Source organism: Pempheris klunzingeri, chromosome 19, assembly GCF_042242105.1.
Source record: "Pempheris klunzingeri isolate RE-2024b chromosome 19, fPemKlu1.hap1, whole genome shotgun sequence".
Taxonomy (NCBI): Eukaryota; Metazoa; Chordata; class Actinopteri; order Acropomatiformes; family Pempheridae; genus Pempheris; species Pempheris klunzingeri.
Genome location: NC_092030.1, coordinates 14,177,842 through 14,198,756, shown reverse-complemented (window position 1 = coordinate 14,198,756; position 20,915 = coordinate 14,177,842). Strand labels below are relative to the sequence as shown.

Genomic DNA, 20,915 nt, shown 5'->3' with positions numbered 1-20,915 from the left:
AAAAATAAGTAGAATAGAATAGAATTTGCAGTAGTTTGGTTCAGAAATGCAGCTCATATAAAAAAAAAATTACCTTGTGTACAGATGTGTCTTTGATTTTTTTTTTTCTGTGCAAATGTTATGTATGTGTTAGGGTGATTTAGAGAGAAAGTGGGTGTGTGTTTATGTTATTTATGGCTGCCAGGATTTGAGATGATAGAACAGGAAATTGGGCCGCTTTTTCATTTTTTTTCCCCTTCCTATTTTACTGCACCCCGCTCATTTCTTTAATACCCTCTAAAATGTAAATCCGTATGCACACATGCATCCTGGACAATGGACCCGATGTGAATTTTATGTAAAATGTACCCATAACTCTAGTGGACGATGTAACATATGACTCCATGTAATTTCATTACTTAAAAGGGTTTTGTGTTTGTTGGCGAGCAGGTGGTGTATGTATGTATGAATGTATGTGTGTGTGTGTGTGTGTGTGTGTGTGTGTGTGTGTGTGTGCAGGCACGTGTATGTGGTTGGGGGTTAAGAAGATAGAAGAAGTGATTATTAGTAAAGCCTTATGTTTGTGCCGTGCCTGTGTGTACTGTGCAGAGTCGAGGGTGAATGTGTGTCAGCATCAAGATCACAGAAATGCAAAGTGGGCAGACACATTAAATAAAGAGGAGAGCCTTTCATTGACATTAGAATAATCCAAGCAGTTTTTTGTTTGGAGATTTTACCATGCACTTATGTAGGTAAGCAATCTACATATGGGACTGAATTGAAAAGGTCAGATCCCAATAATTTCTAATATTCTAAGTAATGTAACAGTGGTTGATCTCAAGTTCGATGAACCTTATGAGAAGCATAAATGAAGATTAGAAATATGCTTTATTTTGTTACGTATGTTTTATTATAGTATTTGAAAAAAAACAAAAAAACACTTGCATACAGCGAGGAATCCAAATCATACACACAAATAGGAAAATTACATCATTATCATTTTATGTTGTACATCGGAACGTGTTTTTGTTTTTAGTGACACATTCTTTTACAAAGATTTCATATACTGTGTGTTTTTACATGACACGTACTGTGTGTCATAGCACAAAGATGCTGCATAATCACGTGGTGTGAAATGGCAAATAGAAAATAAAGCATACTAGAAAAGGGGTCAGAATTATGTCAGACTAACTAAACGCATGTTTTTTTTTAATTCAATTTTAAATTCATTTAATCAATTTAATCATCTCCATTCACCATTTTCATAAATTCAGCCCGAAACCAAAGTTGCTAAAAAGATGCTATTTATTATTTTTTAACTGCGATGCGTAATCTATATAGATCAGCAGCATATACTATATGTGCACAATTCATTTGAGTGTGTGTGTCAGTGTGTTGTCTTTTTCACTCTGCGTGTCCTTGTGGGTGCACGTTAATATCGCTTTGTGCAGCTCTGTTTACGCCATAATTTTCAAATACATATATGTCCTTGTGTGGATTTCATTCAGTTAGTGTAGTTAGAGCTTGAGTTGGACTGATCAGTCCATCTTTTCCTGCATTGTTTGTTTTACCCATTAACCTGCCTCTATTCATATTCGGCCCACTGTTAACAGGGTGATACACTCAGCTATTTCAGGATAGTGAGAGCAGGTTGTCTTTCCTTTTTGAACACTTGAAAATACAGAGCAAGTCAGCATTCTGGATTTTCGCATGTACTGGAGTGATAACTTGCAGCGTCTTGTACTATCTCGCCTTGTAAATGTAGTTGCTGAAAGCTCCTGCGACAGGAAATATAATCATGTCACTCTCTTTCCTTTTAGTATCCTTTATATCCTTTCCCTCTCTAAATAGACAAACATACATCGCACGCACACTGCACATGCATGTAAAACATCGATGCTCATACACAGATGCCCGCCATTTCTTTTATTAAGGAACTGCATCTGTAATGTGGAAATCATGCTCTACTGATATTGATCCAGGTTGCTCGGGGTGGGGTGCTGTTTAGTTGCAATGGCAGCGAGACCATGAGTGTATTTGTACAAAGTATATATTTGTGTGGTGTGTGTGTTTTTATGTGTGTAAGCTGTACCAGACACTCCAGTCTATTGGATTGAGATTCATTTGCTATTTAAGGGTCAGGGTTCGGGCCACGTGTGTGCTGAATGCCTCACTGATCAATACCGCTGCCACACACCCTGCCTGACCCCGGCATTTTGTCACCGTAAATCCCAGAGCTCCCTTTTCTCCTGTTCGCCACCCCCTCTTTCTCCTCCTCTATTTTTTTTGCTTCTTAAGTCACTGGAAGAAGTGATAGATTCAAGGGGGAGCACTTTGTAAGATCTAAATACATTTAATGCAGCAGTGGATGGCCCTTTGATGGCTAATGCTCAGAGATTCAAGTGATGGTCTTGTCTCAGGAGGGATGTGAGGGAGAGTTCCTCCTCTGATCACAAATCAGTTTGTGTGAGGGGAAAGTTGAAAAAGGGTTTTGATATTGATTTTTTTAACTGAAAAAAATGCAAAAAATGTCTATTGACCATTACCAAAACTATACTGTATAAGTTAGTTTGGTTAAGGTAAGGGTAACAAACCTTATTTTTAACCAGAAAGAATTACCCTAATGTTAGCCTAATGTTGAATTCCCTAAAATGACCTAACTACTAAATACTGTAGATGAAACATCACAGTTGCCATCTTGATTATTTGATCATTATTTGATTTGGTAATGTAACAACATGGTTACAGGATATTATGCTCTAGTATTTTCTTTGTATATGTTTAACATAAAGTTAATTGCAATTATTGAGACCAGCAAAAATACAGTGTTATCATTGATTTCAAGGCCTCCATTTTCAGTGTCTTTTAAAGCGATCAGTGCGCGCACACACTCACATGCAAACACACACATTGTGCACGTCCATATGTACAGGTCCACAAATACACACACATGCAAAAATACAAACACCCAGCACATTTGCCCTTCCTTAGCGTCCTTCACACATCCTTCAGTCTGCTCCTCATTCCATACAAAATGCAAACACAGTGCCCCTTCACCTCCCATCACTTCTGCTCTACATACCTCCCTCCATCCATCCCTCCCTCCCTTCCCTCTATCCTTCCCTCCATCTCTGGGAGGACTGTGGCAGCCGTCACAGCACGCAGACATGTCTGCCTGTCTGCTTTGATATAGTGCCTTAAGGTTTGCCTGATCACCAAGGTCATGGACAAACAATCTATTCAATCCACTCATTATTATTAGGGGTATAAATAAATTTGTATGGGAGACTGCACCTTGATCTTTGAACCTTTACCCTGAGCTGAAATTTATCTTTTTGCCATTTTTTCCCCTGTTGCTTGGCGACAAAAGGTGTCTCTTCCTCAACCTCACAACCTCTCCCTCTCTCATGATCTTTGGTTCAAGTGTGCAGCTAATCCATTAACTGAATGAGCTCTATGATGCCACTCTACATATGCAATATTCAGAGAAACAGTTTCAATATGGACAAATACTTTGTGCCAATATAGAGTTTGACAGATGTACCAATTTTCCAATGAATGGCACTAATATATATATATATATATACATATATATTTTTAGATCTTTTTTACTGAAACCAAGGATGACAATGTCAACATTTAAAGTTACATTTTCATAAAATCTGGATTCTTATTTTTGGTCTATTTCAACAATTTTTTTACACAAGCAAGAATATGAATGCAAATCTACAAACTCTCATATACCCAGCCCTCAACATGGAGACATTTATGGTTATTTGTAGTCAACTAGGATTTACAGTATAGCTTTTGTAATATTTATGCCATAAAAAAAATGATACGACTAGGTGGCTGCTTGGAAAAAATACTGCGTTGAATCTACAATCTGTGAAGCTGGTTAACGTAACACCGCAAACGCTGAACAGAGGGTGAGAGCAAATAATGCTAACTCTACACCATTACGGTTTGGTTACAACTTGTCTAATGAGAAGTTGCTTTGGTTTAAACATGTATGGTGGGCGATGCCTGTCGAAAAGCTCTGTATGAATGTGCGTATGCATGTCTGTGCTGCTCTCCCTGCTGCACCCTTAAAAGCACATAAACCTTTTCAGGTACAGTGTCTAAGCTTAAAATCGCAACATGAACACTGTACACTGTACTGTATTTTGCTCTTGTGTTAACAATAGTTCAGCATCTCCCTCTTGCTTTTGTCCCTGATCTCGCCCCACCCTCCCTGCCCCCAGAAACCAAATTATAAAATCATCGAGAGCATGATGAGATTGCTGCTCGGTTATTAATCTTCAATAAATACATCTTGACCCAGGGATTAAGTGTATGCCCTCTCCACCCCCTTGTCCTCTCCACCCACCGTCCCCCCTCCTACCCCAACACACACCACCCTCACTCATCTCTTCAGAGATCCTTTGACATGAATTATGAAAAAAAAAAAGGAACGAAAACAACAGCCAATGGCTGAGGGCGAGAGGGGCTGGAACAAATGTTCCAACCTGGATTGAGTGTTGGCGACTGATGGCGGCGACCTTGGGGGGCCCTCGGCCTGAAGCGGGATTATTTCTTCTCTCCGGGAAAGACAAATAGCGTGGCTGGAAACCCTGCGAAATAGAAATCCGGTCACTCATGTTCAGGATGAGTACAATGAATGAATTTACAGACATGCTATTTTTCAGAAGGTTACAACATGCTAATACTTCAAAAAAGTCAAATAAATCCTAAAATTACGGCATCAGACCTTTTATCAGTTTACCAGCATCTTTATCAAAACTATACTCTGTGCTCAGCTAGATATCATAACTAATTAATTAGACATAAAGTGTAAAGTTAACCAAAATCTTATTGCCTTCTGTGAATGATCCCGAACCACCACATAACTGGGCTGTTTTGGCTGATGAATCCATAAACCAGTAGCACCAGTAAACTGTGGTCCTGTTGTTGCTGCTGTTGCCCCCAGACGCAGCACTCAACAGGGTAAAGGAGGTGTAGGGGGGGGGGGGCAGAACATTGGGCAGAACATTAGGAACAGGTACAGAGAGGATGGATGAAAAATCAACAACATCACGAGAGGAAGATGTGTCAGCAGGTGGGAATGACCATGAGCAGGTGAACAGGTAGATTTGAGAGTCAGGTGACCAGGGCACACCTGGCGGACAGGTGGGAAACTTTCCTCTGAAATGTAAGGACATGGGGGGAGGTGAGGAGTGGCTGGAGGCAGGTCACTACTTTCTCAAGGTGTAGCATCACCTGAAGTGCATAATTGCTGATATAATGTAGCCTCTTTATTAAAACTTTTATATTAATGCTCTTTAGACCGCTATAACACAAAAAGCATAAAGACATAATTTTGGATTGGATTGGATTAAGATCAGAGGATCCATACCACGCTCAGAGGCCAACAAGAAAGTAGATTTGACAAGATCATTAGAATAAATTCCCCTCAGGTAGAAAACCAATAATGATGAAAGGTATAGGCTATGAGGTGAAATGATACATATGGTTTATCATGAGATAAACCAACCCCAGAACATGAAATAAGTGAAAACACTTGTGTTACAACAAAAAGACAATTCTTCTAATATGTCTGACACATTGTGGACATATTTATATACTTGTCTGATAACAGCCAAGAGGAACCAACACTCGAGATGTTCAATATTCTGCCCTCTTTTCGCTCCTCCAACCACGAAGCAATATACAAATTAAAACACAAAACAACTCATCGCCTCTCCTCCCCTCCCTCCATCCTCACGCAGGCGACAAAAGTGCTTCCGCTACCCTCTGCTTCCTTTGCCACTTCAACTACTGGCTTCAAAAACAACAATTATACTGAGTGATTTATTGCCTCCTTCAGCCAGAGATCAGAGCAAACTCTCCACCATCAAGACCCTCTTTGATGGTCATAGCAGACATGTTGCAGCAGCTGCTTTGCTGTCATGCAGTGTATTGTTGGTGTGGGATTTGCTGGTAGCAATAATCATGTGTGTGTGTGTTTCCCCGAAATATTGGAATCTGTTCCTTGAGTCTTCCAAGTTTTGGATGCAGGAATTCTCTCCCTCCCATCCCTCTCTGGCTCCTCCTCTATCCACTGTGTCACCGAGCGCTGACAGCTGAGCAATGGCCTTTCCCGGGTGCAGCGATAATTGAAAAGCGTGGTGGCTGGCTGCTGGTGTAGCGACCATCTGTGAGTCTGAGTGGTTTGGTGAGTGTTGCGTTCGTGGGCGGGGAGGTCGAGGGTTATATGAGAGCCAGACAGCCTCCCGTGGGGAGCTGTTAACACCTCATAGACGCCAAAAGGCCCCCGAGATGGCCCTTTGCAGAGCCAAGGCTCCTAATGAGAAAAAGGGTGATTATCTCACTGTGAGGCAAATATAAACACGTGCTGTAATGAATCCTGATAACAGTAATAAGAAGGCAAAATCCAGCTGAAATATTGGGAAAGCATCCATATTGAAAATTAGATGTCTCGCAGTGCCTGTACAAATGCAGGCTGTCCACATCAAGTGGCCAGGGAATTTGTTTATGATAAACCAACAGAATTGTAGATGGAGGATTTATTACCTATCAAAAACAATTAATGCTGAAATGATTGCTCAATTACTCACTCGATACATGGAAAATTAATCAAATTCAGATTCGAAATGATTCATTTGTTTTAGTCGTTTATCAAAACATCTTCAAGATGCAAAAGAGCTGGCTACTGTTCTTTGTTTTCTATCATTAAAACTGCTCTTTTTGAAACAGGGAAACATTGAAACACTAGAGATTGTTCGGATCTCTAATGTAATTTTTAGCATTGCTGTCGTTTCATCCATGCCACACTGTAATTGATGCCGAAGGTAGTACTAGATGATAAAAAAAAAATGATAATTGTAATTATATAAGCTTTTCATGCAGTTTCATTCTGGGCTCACACGCAGCTCAAAAGAACCTGTAAAGCAGTAGTAAATGATGATACTTGAACAAACATGCTACCTGATAATCAGTATGCTCCTCATGCGCTAACTTCTGGGTTAATGGCCGTATGAAGTGCCTTGAAGATTGCATAAAAAATGACAAACATCTAAATGGCAGCAGTGGGAAGAAGCGGCGAGTGATGCATTAGCCGATACATTTCTAATATGAATGTTCCTGAATGCATTTCAGTCAACCATTGCAGACAGATTACCAGATATTGCATTCCCGTCTAAGAACGAAATGAAGAGATAATTATGCAGCCGGCGGGTAATGGAGAGGTGGAGCCGTGATAGATTTGATTAAAGTTGTCAGTAAAAACACACGCTAATGACTGTGTTGATTAGTTAGATTGCTTTAATGCTGCTGCTGCCATTAATTTACAGCATAAACAAAAGTGTCCTGTTGGTCAGTGCTGTGTTTGCAGTTTGTTTGCCTCTGTGTGTGCACCATCATGGGGACACACAGGTTTGTATTTTCTTTTAATCTTAACTCTCACATCATTTAAAACAGTTTGTCTTGCTAATTGGAAACACAAATCCTTTTCATTTGTCTGTGCCAACTAAGTTCGAGGCATTGAAATTAAATCATTTTTTGATGATAACTTCAAAAACTTCTATGTTTTCCTTTCCAATTCCTATGCTTTTTTCACATCCTAGCACCTTTTTCTCTCCCATCTTTGCCTCTCAACCACTGCAGGATATTATTCATTAACACGTTGGTTTAATTGATTGGTATCTGTACCACAGATAATCCACTGTACTCCTCTATCTCCCCCCACTTCCAGAGGTCCCAAAACGAAAAAGAGCAGGCCGCTGCTCCCATGAATCCATGCATACATTTGCAAACACACACACACACACGCGCGCACACACACGCACGCACACACATGCACACACCAAGCGGCCTCCCCTCTGTTGCTGCTCCATTAGGTCTGAATTGTAGCTGTGATGTGTGGGACCCAAGGGAGGTGTTATTGTCAGACCTGATTTACTCAGCACCATCTGACATGGGGCTGGGGGCTGTGTGTGTGTGTGTGTGTGTGTGTGTGTGTGTGTGTGTGTAAGAGAGACAACAGGCATACTGCCAGGCTTAGAGTCCTATACAGAAAGGACAGTCAAAAGCAACAGTTTAACAGTAGCTGCAAAGCAATAGGCAACCTTAACAGCCATCGGGACATAAATGCATATTTCATGATTTACACCTTGTGGTTTATATTTCATAATTGTTATACTGCCACCACTGGGGACTGACTTTTCATTCTTGTTTTGTAATTTACAGACTGAAAAAAATCGCCATCATCATTACTTTACACAATTGAAATGTCATGAATCCACTTCTGTTTTCCCCAAAGATAAATGACATACATGAAATCATGTTAGATTTTACAGTAGTCTTTAAATACAATGTTTGAACAGTACATTTACATTTCAGTGCATTTAAGTTTTGTGCTTCGAATTACACGGTTCTAGAATTAATATTGAGTTTTTCACTTATTCTTAGAGAATTTAGAGATTTAATATTTAAAATAAAAGGGTCTGAAATTGCATGATAGATTTTATTGCTCATCCAATCACAATCTTGTCTCAGAAGGGACCTATCAAAGTCTTCTTTTCATCAGAGGTGTTACTAATGTCTTCTGAAAGAGGAGTAATAATGGTGTTAAAGTGGTGCCAGTGGGATTATTTCTCTTTATGTACCTTAATACATACCATTTGTTATGAGATTTTAAAAAACAGCCACTTTACTTACAATTAGATTTGTATTCGTTGTCTGACTGAGGTGATGTCATTGTAAACAGGTAACATTTTATGGGATCAGATGATGACTGAATTATCATAAGTACAAAGGAAACTAATCACGTCCACAACTAGGCCCAGTTTTTGATAACAGCACTCAAATTTTTTTGTTTTTTTTATTTCCCTGCACATGTAATAGCTTTCAATTACCTTTGGCGCTGCATTAGATGCAAGATAACTGCTACTGTCAGCATCCTCATCTTCAGCAGCTTCACACTTCATCGGCAGGAAGGGGGGTTAATACAGCCAGGCTTTTGTCTGCCTAAGAATGAGTTTTAATGAACTGTCATGTCAGTCATGCTTTCAATTACGTGCACCCAAGCACACAACCTCCATTTCTCTCCTTTTCTTTTTTCTCACATATTTTTCCCACCATTTACTTAATTATTGTGAGGCTACCTAAATCTATACTGTTGACACTAACACCTCACTGAAAACTCCTTTTTGTCACCTTCAGCTAGTCTTGAACAACCCATCTGACAAATTGCAGACCCAACTTAATCTAATTCTTTTCTCAGAAAGTGGTGGATTTCCAACTTAATCTGAAAGAGTGGGGTGGGATAATCCCAGTTATTTGCTTAGAAGAGTTCATCCCATGGTCGCCAAAATCTCACACCTGCTTCGTTCTCAGCGATGCGTTCACCGAGAAATAATATGTCCATTGTGTAGCATTTTAAAAGGTCAACAAAGACTTTTAAAAAGATCTACAAGTGCATGTAGCTTTAGCATAGGTGGCCTGTTGCTAGACTCTTAGACAGCTTAGCTTTTTAGCAAAGCATTTCCTGTTTGAGTCCACGACAAATCAGCCTGTCTAACCCCAAATACAAACAGCCCAGTAAACTGACCAAGACGGGTATCTAGAAGATTAACACAGCCTTTCACACTTCACTCTCACCGCCTTTCTGTCTTTGCCAAGCACGCTTTGGGTCGAGTTACACACCTGTCGCTTTTGAGAGGCAACAGTGATACCTGCCACTCAGCTAGAAGGATTCAGCTGAATATCCTGTCTGGTGTTCCTTTTCTTGTTCAGGGAACCTGAGGAGCAGAGCAGGCAGCCAGTAATGGCGGAGGAAGTTGGAGGTTGCACTCTAAAACAAAAGGTTTGAGGACAGCTGGCTATCACCTTCATGCATGTCATACTTTACAGATCTGCACACACACACACACACACACACACAAAGCTGCACAATCATGCAGCCAGAAACACGTTAAGAACAGTATTTACTCAAAATTCTTATTTAAAACTGAAACATCAGTTATTTTCTTCACAATTTTCTGGTTTTGCATGAATGAAGTGTAGCATAATTAATTTGACAGTGTACCTATTAATATTTGAAGTGGTGGAAAAAACTATGATCTTTTATACAAGTAAAAGTAGCAAAACCGACAAAAGTACAGAAATACTAATAGCAATATACAAAAAGTATCAAAAGTAGAAATATTCATTATGCAAAATTGCACAATCTGAGTATTAGATAATAGCTAAAGCATCGATGAGTAAGCAGAATTTGAATTTTGTGAGTAGTCTATGCAGGCCTAATATTAACTACTCTTTCTTCTGCTTCATAAGTTATCAACACACACTATGTAATTTTAATGTTTTTTGATAATCATTAATGTATGTTTTGTATGTAACATCTTACTCTACCAAATAAGTGATTTCTATCTATATCTAATGTAGAGGAGTAAAAAGTACGATATTTCAGAAATCCCTTAAATGTAATGCATATTCTCGCGTAAAAATTGAAATACATATTGTGAAGTAAAATATTTCAAAAGTACAGTTCCTGAATAAATGCTCTTAGTAACTTTTCACTTCTGGTTGTCCAAAAAAAACCCACATCTGATTTACATATTTAGGATGAATCAGTTGAAATTTAAATACGGAGTCCCACAAATAGTCTTGTATTATCAGTTAAGTGGCTGTAGAAATTAGAATTAAAAAATAAATCAATGTTAAAGGAAACAGTTTACATCATGACTAATGATGTAAAGGGCAGCTGAAAAAGCTCCTGTATCACATTATAGTTACCTAAAATTTTGAAAGGGTGTTTGCACACGCACATAGCAGAAGCCGTTATGGAAGCAAATACATAAACATGCAGTTGTACACACATACACTAACATGCACGCACACTCACCTACGTGTATACTGTTTAATCTACTTAATTGAACCTGACTTTGAATAACTAAACAAATGAGGAAATTCACAAGGGGCACTTGATCCCTTCTTGGCTAATGGATTGGAGATTCCTTTCCCATAGGGGCATTTGGGCAAACAAGACCCAGTAATCTCTGAATTGATGAGTTGACTCTCTGTCTGCATCAAATTTCTGCACTAAAGAGCTGTTGAACCCCTGATACAGTGTTGGTAGTTAGCCAGATACTCAATTTGCAGACACAAGCACAACTGTGGGCTTGCTCTGGTTTCACTATCAGTGCTGTGATATGCTGTAGCTATGCAGGCTAAATGTATAGGATAGATGCTGCGTGGAACATAAGATGAATGTAAAGGATGACAGCTTTGTTGGCTCATATTTCTTGGCTTTGACAAGAAACGTAAAAATTGTACAAATAACTTAAAACATATCTGAAACACCATTATCATGCCTTTTTTTTTTAACATCCTATGTGTCATAGTGTATGATAGCTATTAAACCACAATTCATTTGAAGAGCAATTATTCCTCTTTTTGTCTCATAAGGTGCACAAGTTTGTAGTCCAACCGAAACTCCATCTCGATTTTGGTGACAAATTTATTAAAGTCCTGTCATTTAATCAGGAATCATCATCATCATCATTATCATCATCATTATCATTACCAGAAGGAATAAATAAGACATAAAACATTTTCCACATAAACAAACATATACATCAGATCCCGGGTGCTACGGCAGTTCTTCCTTGGGGTTGTTTTCTGTAGAACAAAACGAACGAGATACATCTGAGTACACACAAATGCATAGAAGTAATTGGACCCCTAGGTACCATTTAAGACAACATCTACATTTTTGCCTATTTCCCTGTTTAAGAATTTACAAAGTCCTCGTATCTGGGTTCTTATTCGTGTCCAAGAAGGGGTTTGTATAAAAATAAAGTCTCCACAATGATAAACCATTATATATATATATAGTGAGAGAGAGAGAGAGAGAGAGAGAGAGAGAGAGAGAAAGAGAAAGAGAGAGAGACATTTGGCAACAACCAGACTGAAAGACTGAAACGTTGGACTGAATTCTGCACCTGGTCACCTGATCATCAGTAGAAAACAAAGCAGTGGGAGGAGATGACAGTACAGAGATGGTGAAAATCCAAATGATCAGTGTCTAAACTTTCTGAGTTTCTACAATGTTCTGAAGAAGCTTATAGTGGTATCTGAAAACTGAACATTTTTGACAGATTTCTTGCTTTACATATGTTTTACTACTGATGGACAGTTTTTAGGCCAAGTGCTTTTAAGGAAGGACATTTTTCTGCTTCCTTCCATCCAGGTCACAGATATTGAAGGTCAAATATTGGTGAGAGTCAAAGATAGCAGTCTAGTCCTTTACACAACCAGTGTCCTGTGTGACTATTTTTCCAATTCCTAAAATCCAACAGAAGACACAGAAAACCATTAGAAAAAAGTCCGATTTCTTGCTGTTGACCGATCAAAACTGCCCGTGGTCCACTTCATCTAACCAAGAGGCTGGACTGGCAGGAAAGTCTGGGTATCCTCCGCTGCTGCCAGTGGAGAGGTCCGAGCTAGGGCCGTTGGCGCCCCCCATGGAGACCCTCACGGCAGGGTTGATCCCAGGCCCGCTGCCCTGGGTCATGATAGAAAGGCCGGAGTCTGGGTAGACCAAGCTGGAGATGAGAGGCTGGTGTCTGGGTAGCGCCTGAAGTGAACCCGGCGACTGAGGAAGGCCATAGGGGCTGTTGGAGCGGATGTCGTGGAACTGGTCTTGAGAGGGGAGGACGCCATGTTCCAGGGGGAAGGAGCTGTGGTTGTTGCCCCCTTGACGGCCAGCCATGGCTGGAGAGGACTCGCTCAGGCTGCTGTAGATGCCGTTAGTGAGGCCAAGCTCTGACATGGGTGGTTCATCTGTGCAACAAGACAAGAAGACAAAACTGATGCTGTAATTCTGACTGGACAGCATTTAATAAAACTGTTTAATAAACTGAATTTAATTTGGAATTTATTGAACAAAATACTGCTCAAAGCCAGTAAGAGATTACCAACCATTTAAGCTAATTATTAATTGATTATCAATTACTAATTAATCAAAACAAACAGAGTTAGCATAGTATGCAGTATATTAAAAAGATTTAACAAACGCTTATAACACATCATAATTTTGTTATAAGCAGATATCAGGTCTTTTTGTCATTGGTTTTTCATTTGCTATCAATATTCTCTAGCCCTGTATTACATTGTTACGAGAGCCCTGGCTATGAGTAAATGGGATACGGGTTTGTTATTTGTTCTGCCTGTGCTTTACTAACTGGCAAAGAGGTCATTTTTACATATCACAGTAAGAAAAGCACAGGAGTAAATAATAAAAGGAATAAAAGTTTCATTTAGCTGCTCCATTTTCAGGGTCCTAGTAGTGTGCATGCTGGCTTACTGTCTGTCATGAATTAATATGGCACTTGAATAGTACAGCGCCAGCATCTGTGTCAAAATGTCAGCTGTGAAAAAGGCCTCCTCTGTCGGGCTCTTTTGGGCTTGACTCTACCTGTAAAAGACACTTCTGCATCACTGTCCATGCCCTCCTCCTGGATGCTGTCCTTGTCCGATTTGGAGCTCCCTCGTGACCTCTTCATGTTGCGAAAGTACTGCCCCCACCTCTGCCGGCCGGCGTCTTTCTTCAGCCTTTTCTCTTTAGCTCGCCTGTTCTGAAACCAAACCTGGAGGGCAGAAAGGTGAGATGTCTTATTTGTCATCGTTTTTGGTGACATATTGAAAACACATTTCGGTCTTGAGTGCAAATGCACGGCATTTCTATGAGAAAATTGAGGCCTGAGTATGAACTAAAAACAATTGTTTTAGTTTTGTGTAAAAACTATAACCTTAACTTTTCCTTTACTTTGTAAATCATGTAGAAAAAAAAACACATTTGAGATTTGAATTGAAGCTAAATTTAATACAGTACTTTCTAACCAAGTTTCTTTGATTTGCCTTGTTGACATGAGCCTCTCAAGCTTGAGGACCATCACCATACAAATAGCTCACAATGTTTTTTAGCCATCATGCCTCTCATACACAAGTCAGAGTCCTCTACATCCAGAGTCCTCTGCTCTTTCCTTGATGCACACATTATGCTTTAAAGCATTAAAACGGATTAATTTTCAAGGACTGTCTGGACGCAGCTTCACGCCTTTGTGAGTCCAAGCAGGAGGCTGAAACTGTGACACTGACCGGTAATCCTGGGACCAGCGTCCCCTGCTGCAGATTTATCACGCATATGATTAACTTCACGACAGCTACAAGTTGTCGTCACCCCAGGGAGCAGACAGCTTAGCGTGTCATTGATTTAAATTATTCCCATTTTCCCATTTTGATCCCATCTATACATTTTAGCTCGCATTTTAGAAAACACAATATAGTCAGAAACTCGAACTGCCGATAACCTTGCTGGTTGCAAGCATCTATCTGAGAGATTTCAGACAAAATGAATAAATGCTTAATTTTGTTTTACACACAAAATTAATGCATTTCAGTCACAAGCACAAAAGGCAGTTTTACATTCTCCTTAATGATATTCCGCCCTAAGTGAACCCTCTTCACCCCTTCTCTTTCACTGAATAATGAGCCGCGTTTTAGTGGCTTCCGTCTCTACTTTTGTCCTTGCAAATAAAACAATATATATGACCACCACCTCGCAACCAGCGCGAGGCTCCTCTGCAGCAGACAATATGTGGGGGGCCCTTTTAGCATTGTTAACGAGCTTGCACTTAAACCATGCTGACTTTCATGTGGACTTCATTTTACTCCGTCTAGCCGTAAATTCCCCCTCAACGCACACACTTGCTCGTACAGTAGGCTCGTGCCAGTTCAGCCACAATTGTCCCTTGATAATGAAGTAGGGACACTAATGGAATAGCCCTTAATGGATAATAATATACTTTACCTGCACAACCCGCATATCCAGGCCCGTCTCTGATGATAACTGCTCCCGGACGTGGCGGGCCGGCTTGGGAGAGTTATTGTATGCGTTCTTCAGCGTTTCCAGCTGTTTAGCCGTGATGGTTGTTCGTGGCCTTTTTGCAGTCGAGTCTGCCTCTGAAAAATGAATGGACAATACACAGTGTAAGCCATTGCTGGACAGTTATTGTGCCCACGTGGTGGAGCTTTAAGTTGTCCATTTGTTTAATTAGGTTTCAGGCCTGAGATCTAATTTTGTAATAACTAAATTAGATTAAATAAGATAAATTAAAGAATGACCATAATAAATATACACAGTCTAATAGCTATTTTTACTGCTGCTATCTTATGCTCATGTACAGTGTTTCAGTTCATAGCTATCTAAATTATTACAAAGGCAAAAATGATTTGTGATAAGAAAAATATTACAATCAATTAAAGAGATTTTCCTTTTTATAGAATCCCTGGGACAAATTCTTTATGTGCATATAGTTTGGGTCAGTAACCTGAAAATGTGTGTTAGAAACACATATTCATAGTGAATTATATTATTATTATTATTATCATACTGCATAGAACAGCTTGCATAACACACAGCCTTCTAATTCAACATAAATGGATGAATTCCCCTCTGCCTATAAACTAAAAGCTGGCATCCTGTGCATAATTGCATCAAGTCTGCACATCTGTTGGCCAGCACAGCAAAATACAAAACCATCATCCAAATGGATGCCGCCCAAGTAATTGCGCCCTCTAATTAGTAAAATAAACGTGTGTGTTTTTAGTGAAAACTTGTGTTAACTCGCTGCATAAATCAACACTTGGTGTAGGGCAGTAAATTCAAACAAACAGATGGGGAGATAAAACTTGACCATGCCCAGTCTGCCCTATCAGGAGCAGAGCCTGCTGGGATTTTTCAGTAAAGTTAATGTGGCTTGGGTTGAATATAATGTATCTAATGAAAATGTTTTGGAGGAAAATCTGAAATGCTATTAACTATTTCCTGACAACACGTGTTCTATATAGTACATGTATAGTACAGACACTGTCTGTCACTGAGCAGCACATTAAAAACTACTATACTATGTGGTCTAAGAATGATATCCTTTTGGTAAAATATATTTTTCATAAAATGGCTTCTTTGTTAAGAGCTTGCTAAAATATTTGTGTAATGTCACTTTTAAGAAAAGCATCTCTAACTGATGATATGTACACTTAAGCAAATAGGCCTTTATACTTTCTGCAATTATTACACATAGTAACAAGTACTTTTTTTGGGTAAATAGAAAAAAATATTGTGATAAACCAGCCCAGAAGCACCAGACATTTTCAATGGTGTGACTTACTTGCTAGTAAATAGAATTCTATTATTTGTCTGAGGTTTAGTTTTTTTTTTTTTTTTTTTTTTTACAACCTCCTGTTTTATGCTGTTGTTGGTATAGTAAAAACAAAATATGGTGATATGTCATTAACTATGTTGACTGTGTTGTACCTGTCCTGCCTACTTCAACCAATAAAAAATAATTGTAAAAAAAAATTCCATTTTTCTCATTTTGTTATCATCACTGAACAGTATTTTCACCTATAACATATAATAAACATATTAATACAATATTTATTTATCTAGTTATTGTTTTTAACCACATTGTGAGTGATATGACCGCTGCACACAATGATAGATTGTTTTAACATATGCACCTACATGAGCTTTCTCTCTCTCTCTGTGTCTCCACTCAGGAGGGCGCACACAGTAATAAGAGTTATTGAAAGCGGTTTGCTTCCAGCGCAGGAGGCCTCCACTTTACACTGTTTGCTATCGATCGGGTTTCGGGCAATGATGCAATTAACACAGGTGGGTCAAAGTTTATGGGTGACCTCATTGTCACATCAAACTCAAAGCAGCCACTTAAAAACAAGTCTCCGGACAACGCATCATATAACTCACAGAATGAGGCGTGGGCATGGGCGCATCCGTTTGGAAAACACTTTTCTTTTTTTTCCCCCCACTCACTGAAAAGTTAAACAGTGGGTTTAATCGGCGGCTGCAGCTCTCACCTCTCTGTTTGGCAGTCTCGTAGTCGGCCTTGCAGACCAGCCTGCTGTCCTCCATCAGGTAGTACTCATCACCTGTGGCCAGCTGCCTCTTGCACACGATGCAGGCAAAACAGTGCAGGTGATAGACGAAGTCCTGCGCTCTCCTCACCACCTGCGTGGGCGGGATCCCCTGCTGACACGCTGCGCATTTGGTCCCGAATCTCCTTTTGGGAAATTAGACGGTTGCCATCAATGCGTAATAAGTTGCGTAAGACTAATAAGAGTCTGCATATGATGACACACAACGACAAAGGCTGACCAAAATATTCGAAAGCTACTCACTTGAAGAAATCCTCTTTGCAGTAGACGCTGTCGCCCCTGCTGAAGCACTTCTCCGCCAGCTGGGCCTGACAGTCGCTGCATTTCAGGCACTTGCTGTGCCAGTGGCGATCCAGCACTTTGAGGATAAAGCGGTCCACGATGTGTTGATTGCAGCCCGCGCACACTGGGATTTCTGCAGGGGAGACATGATGGAATCACCACCACATTTTAGTCAGTCCAGCGCGGAGGCTGTCCCATGTGCCAAATGGCACGGGGAGTGACAATAGAGGCTGCGTATATTGTGCTTAATATGTGAACACTTATCATGCAATCTGTTAATAAACACAGCTAAAATTCCATAATTTAAAAAGTGTTCAGGTGTGATTGTCAAGAAGGAGACACCACACTATAGGTGGAGCAAAGCAGCGCGAGATTTTCACATCATCCAGGCTATCATCACCTTATTGTTGTCTTATTCACTTATTTCTATTTCTCTCTCTTTTTTTTTTGCATTTTAAGTGGTTTACTATTTCGTTGTATTTATTTTTTTCTATGATTTTATAAAACTAAAACTATAAAAGTAAAATAGCACTGCTATATTTATCATCAGTAAATATTGTTAATCCACAATTATTTCCATCAAAATGTATTAGCCAAGTAGAGTAAAACATTGCAAAAGGCTACAACACCGGTCATTTTATCCCAAAATGCTAAATCAACAAATATGTGATGAAAAAATAGCCCGTTGGCAAATTAAATGAAGCTCATACATAATTGGAGTCGTACAGTAGAGGACTAAAATGCCACTGCACCACATAAACATGAATGCAATGCTCAATATGAACACAATAAAAGGAAGAATATATAAAGAAATGGTCGTTGTGTATGGAGGCGCGCACACACAATGGACCAATTAGTGTTATATAGTGTGTTTTCCATCATTGTATATTAAAAAAAAAAAAAAAAAAAACATGATTGAGAAGAGCACGAGTCCGTCCTGTACAATGTCTGATGGTTTATAACATCGACGGTCCACATAATGCCCCTGTGTTTGTGCACATGGCTGAAATATACTGATATTAACAAAGATTCATAATATTTGACATTTTTGGAGACAGTCTTTGCAATTAAGTCGCATTTAAGTAAAACTCAACTTGAAACCAATGGTGTAAATTTAGGCTTAGCCTATACAGTGTATCTCACAGATAAGGAAATAATTCAGTGATGAATTTCTAAACCCTGTCATAGAATTAATAGAAATAACCAGGGATATCAGTTCAAACTACTGTTTTAAATATTCATGATATAAATGCACAGTCATGCACTTCAATTCAGTCTATAATGCGTTGAATATAAGCCCACATGAAACCGGTGGAGGCCATTCTGAGCATAAATCCAGTTCAGAATTGTGCAAATTTAAGTATGTAGGAATTATAAAAGGAGGGGGAAAATCATGGGGGGCGTTTGAAAGTGTAAGCTACAGCATCATTTTGGGAATTAATAGCTCATTAACCAATTAGTGGTGGGCTGGAAACGTGATATTATCTTTAACAAGCTGCAGCCACAAATTACGCAGGGTCAGTTTCAGACAGGCAGAACTGCAGCACATAACACCCCATTTAAGTTATCTTAAAAGTGTCCCCTCGGAGCAGCGAGGAAGGGATAAGACAACAGCTTACTGAAACATTTCGATGTTAAAACAAACAAACAAACAAAAAAAACCCAACTGAAATAAAAACAAGGACAACTAAAATGCCAAGTAAGACGTTATCGGGCCTCTTTATTACTAATGAATAGAGGCTCAACCACTTCATATTCCATCCCTGCAAGGAATCGCATTCCCATTGTTCTGCTGTGGACAATTCATGAAACATTCATGCACCATTTCTTCTGGCATCGCCGGCGAAGCCCTGCGCAAGAGTGGTGGGAGCCACGTCGAGAACAGGTGTATCCAGGTCATCATTAATTCAACGTAAAACTAGAAAGCTGCGGCCTATAGTCTCACGGTACAAACCAATAAGGTGTCCAAGCAATTTGCTCACCTTCTGGAGCCCACTTGGAATATTAAAATTCTAGATGCTTGAAAATCCCAAATGGAAATAAAAAGCGGAAGTATGATGGATAACAAACGTACAACAATTTAACAGAAGCTCATCGACTTTCACGCGTTAAATGTGGCTGAAACTGTATTCCGCAACATGTAGCACCCCTCTGAATTTTCACAACAAAGGATTGATGTCAGACTAAAAACAGCTTTCAAATTACGCCTGTTTTCCCCCTTCAGAACATGTTGCACTAAACATAAATATAAAGCATCCAAATCTCAACGACCGTTCGGATAAATCAAAAAAGGTTCAAGCCTGATGCGTAAAAGTTGCCACGCCGAGATCTGGATGAAAATGGCACAGTCAACAGCTGCAAAAACTGAGTGGCACGGCAGGGTCATTTCTTAAAGTTAAAACGGATGCACAGCTGTAGCTTCCATCAGCCGGACACCAGAGACGACAGCCCAAACACACACTTATTAAACATAGCGGAAACATCATCAAGAGAGGGCACTTCGTCCTGCGGCCACACTTTACATCCCATTTAAAGGCCGAACGTGTGATCACGTTACGCAAACGTGTGTGTGTGTGTGATATAATCGGCGCAGAAACGACTAAATTGAGCATATGCTGGTATATTTTACCTTTCCGTAGCTCCTCACTGTGTGACAGCAAAGCGAGGAGCATCTCCGTGTTATTTGGTGCCCCTTTTGGAGAGTTGCGCTCACCGCGTCCGTCCATCGCTCATGATTTACGCGCACATTAATGCAAATCTGTCTCGTTTACGATCCGTCAGCACTCGCGCACGAGGCAGGTGTTTGTCGAACCTGCGGGGCACGAGCCCTCACGCGAAGACAGGCGCGCGAGCTTGCGGCTGGAGTTCGCTTTAAAAGCTTCACTGTGTCGAAGCCTGTGCAGGATTACACTGCGCCGTTTCCCGGGCGACGGGGAGATAGATTAACATCACCTAGTGAGTACCTTACCCGGAAGGAGAATAAACAGGAGGTGAGTGGAAAAGCCAATAGAGTCTCAGTGTTGGGTGGTAACGTTACTCAGAGACGCGTTACAATATTGTAGCCTCCTAACAACACGAAAAAAAAAAGAATATTCAAAAAGCATTTCCTCTTTTAATTTGGTTATCAGTCTGGAATCAAATTATACAAAATTCACTTCTCTCCAACTCTGAAATGAGTGCGTCCTGTGATGGATCATTCCTCTAAATACCCCCAACGTTATGTTATTAATGAATGAAGGCAACGTACAGACTAGATGTTTGGCTGACGTGGTCGTGCTATGGTGGGTTTGTAAGAGGGCATGAAGGCCGCTTTGGGGGAGAAAAAAAAATATATGGCAAATATTCTGCAACGAATTTTGCTTATAATTTTAATGTTGCTTTATCTAATTGGTGCGTAACATCCCCTTAAGTGGCATGCGTTTAGATAGAACATTGAATGTTAACGACCCCCTGCGTGGAAACTGGACTGGTGCACTGAGCATTAGAAAAGCTACATCTACAGACTCAAAATTTAAAAAAAAAAAAAAAAAAAATCCAGACAACTGGACACCGTCATGCTGCTGATTTATTATGTAAATCGATTAAAGGGGTTTCTCGCGAGGATTTGCCACGGGAATCCATTTTTAATTCAGATT

The 20,915-nt window shown here is 39.9% G+C and overlaps 1 protein-coding gene across 1 annotated transcript; it reads right to left on the bottom strand.

Moving 5' to 3' along the window:
* Positions 1 to 12,388: 12,388 nt before the first annotated feature.
* lhx3 (LIM homeobox 3) lies at positions 12,389 to 20,006 on the bottom strand. The gene is made up of 6 exons (XM_070850703.1): positions 19,910 to 20,006; positions 17,242 to 17,413; positions 16,921 to 17,123; positions 14,852 to 15,003; positions 13,457 to 13,628; positions 12,389 to 12,822 (listed from the first exon to the last, which is right to left on the bottom strand). The coding sequence occupies exons 1-6, from the start codon at positions 20,004 to 20,006 to the stop codon at positions 12,389 to 12,391; spliced, it is 1,230 nt and encodes a 409-aa protein (XP_070706804.1).
* Between the last annotated feature and the right edge of the window lie 909 nt (positions 20,007 to 20,915).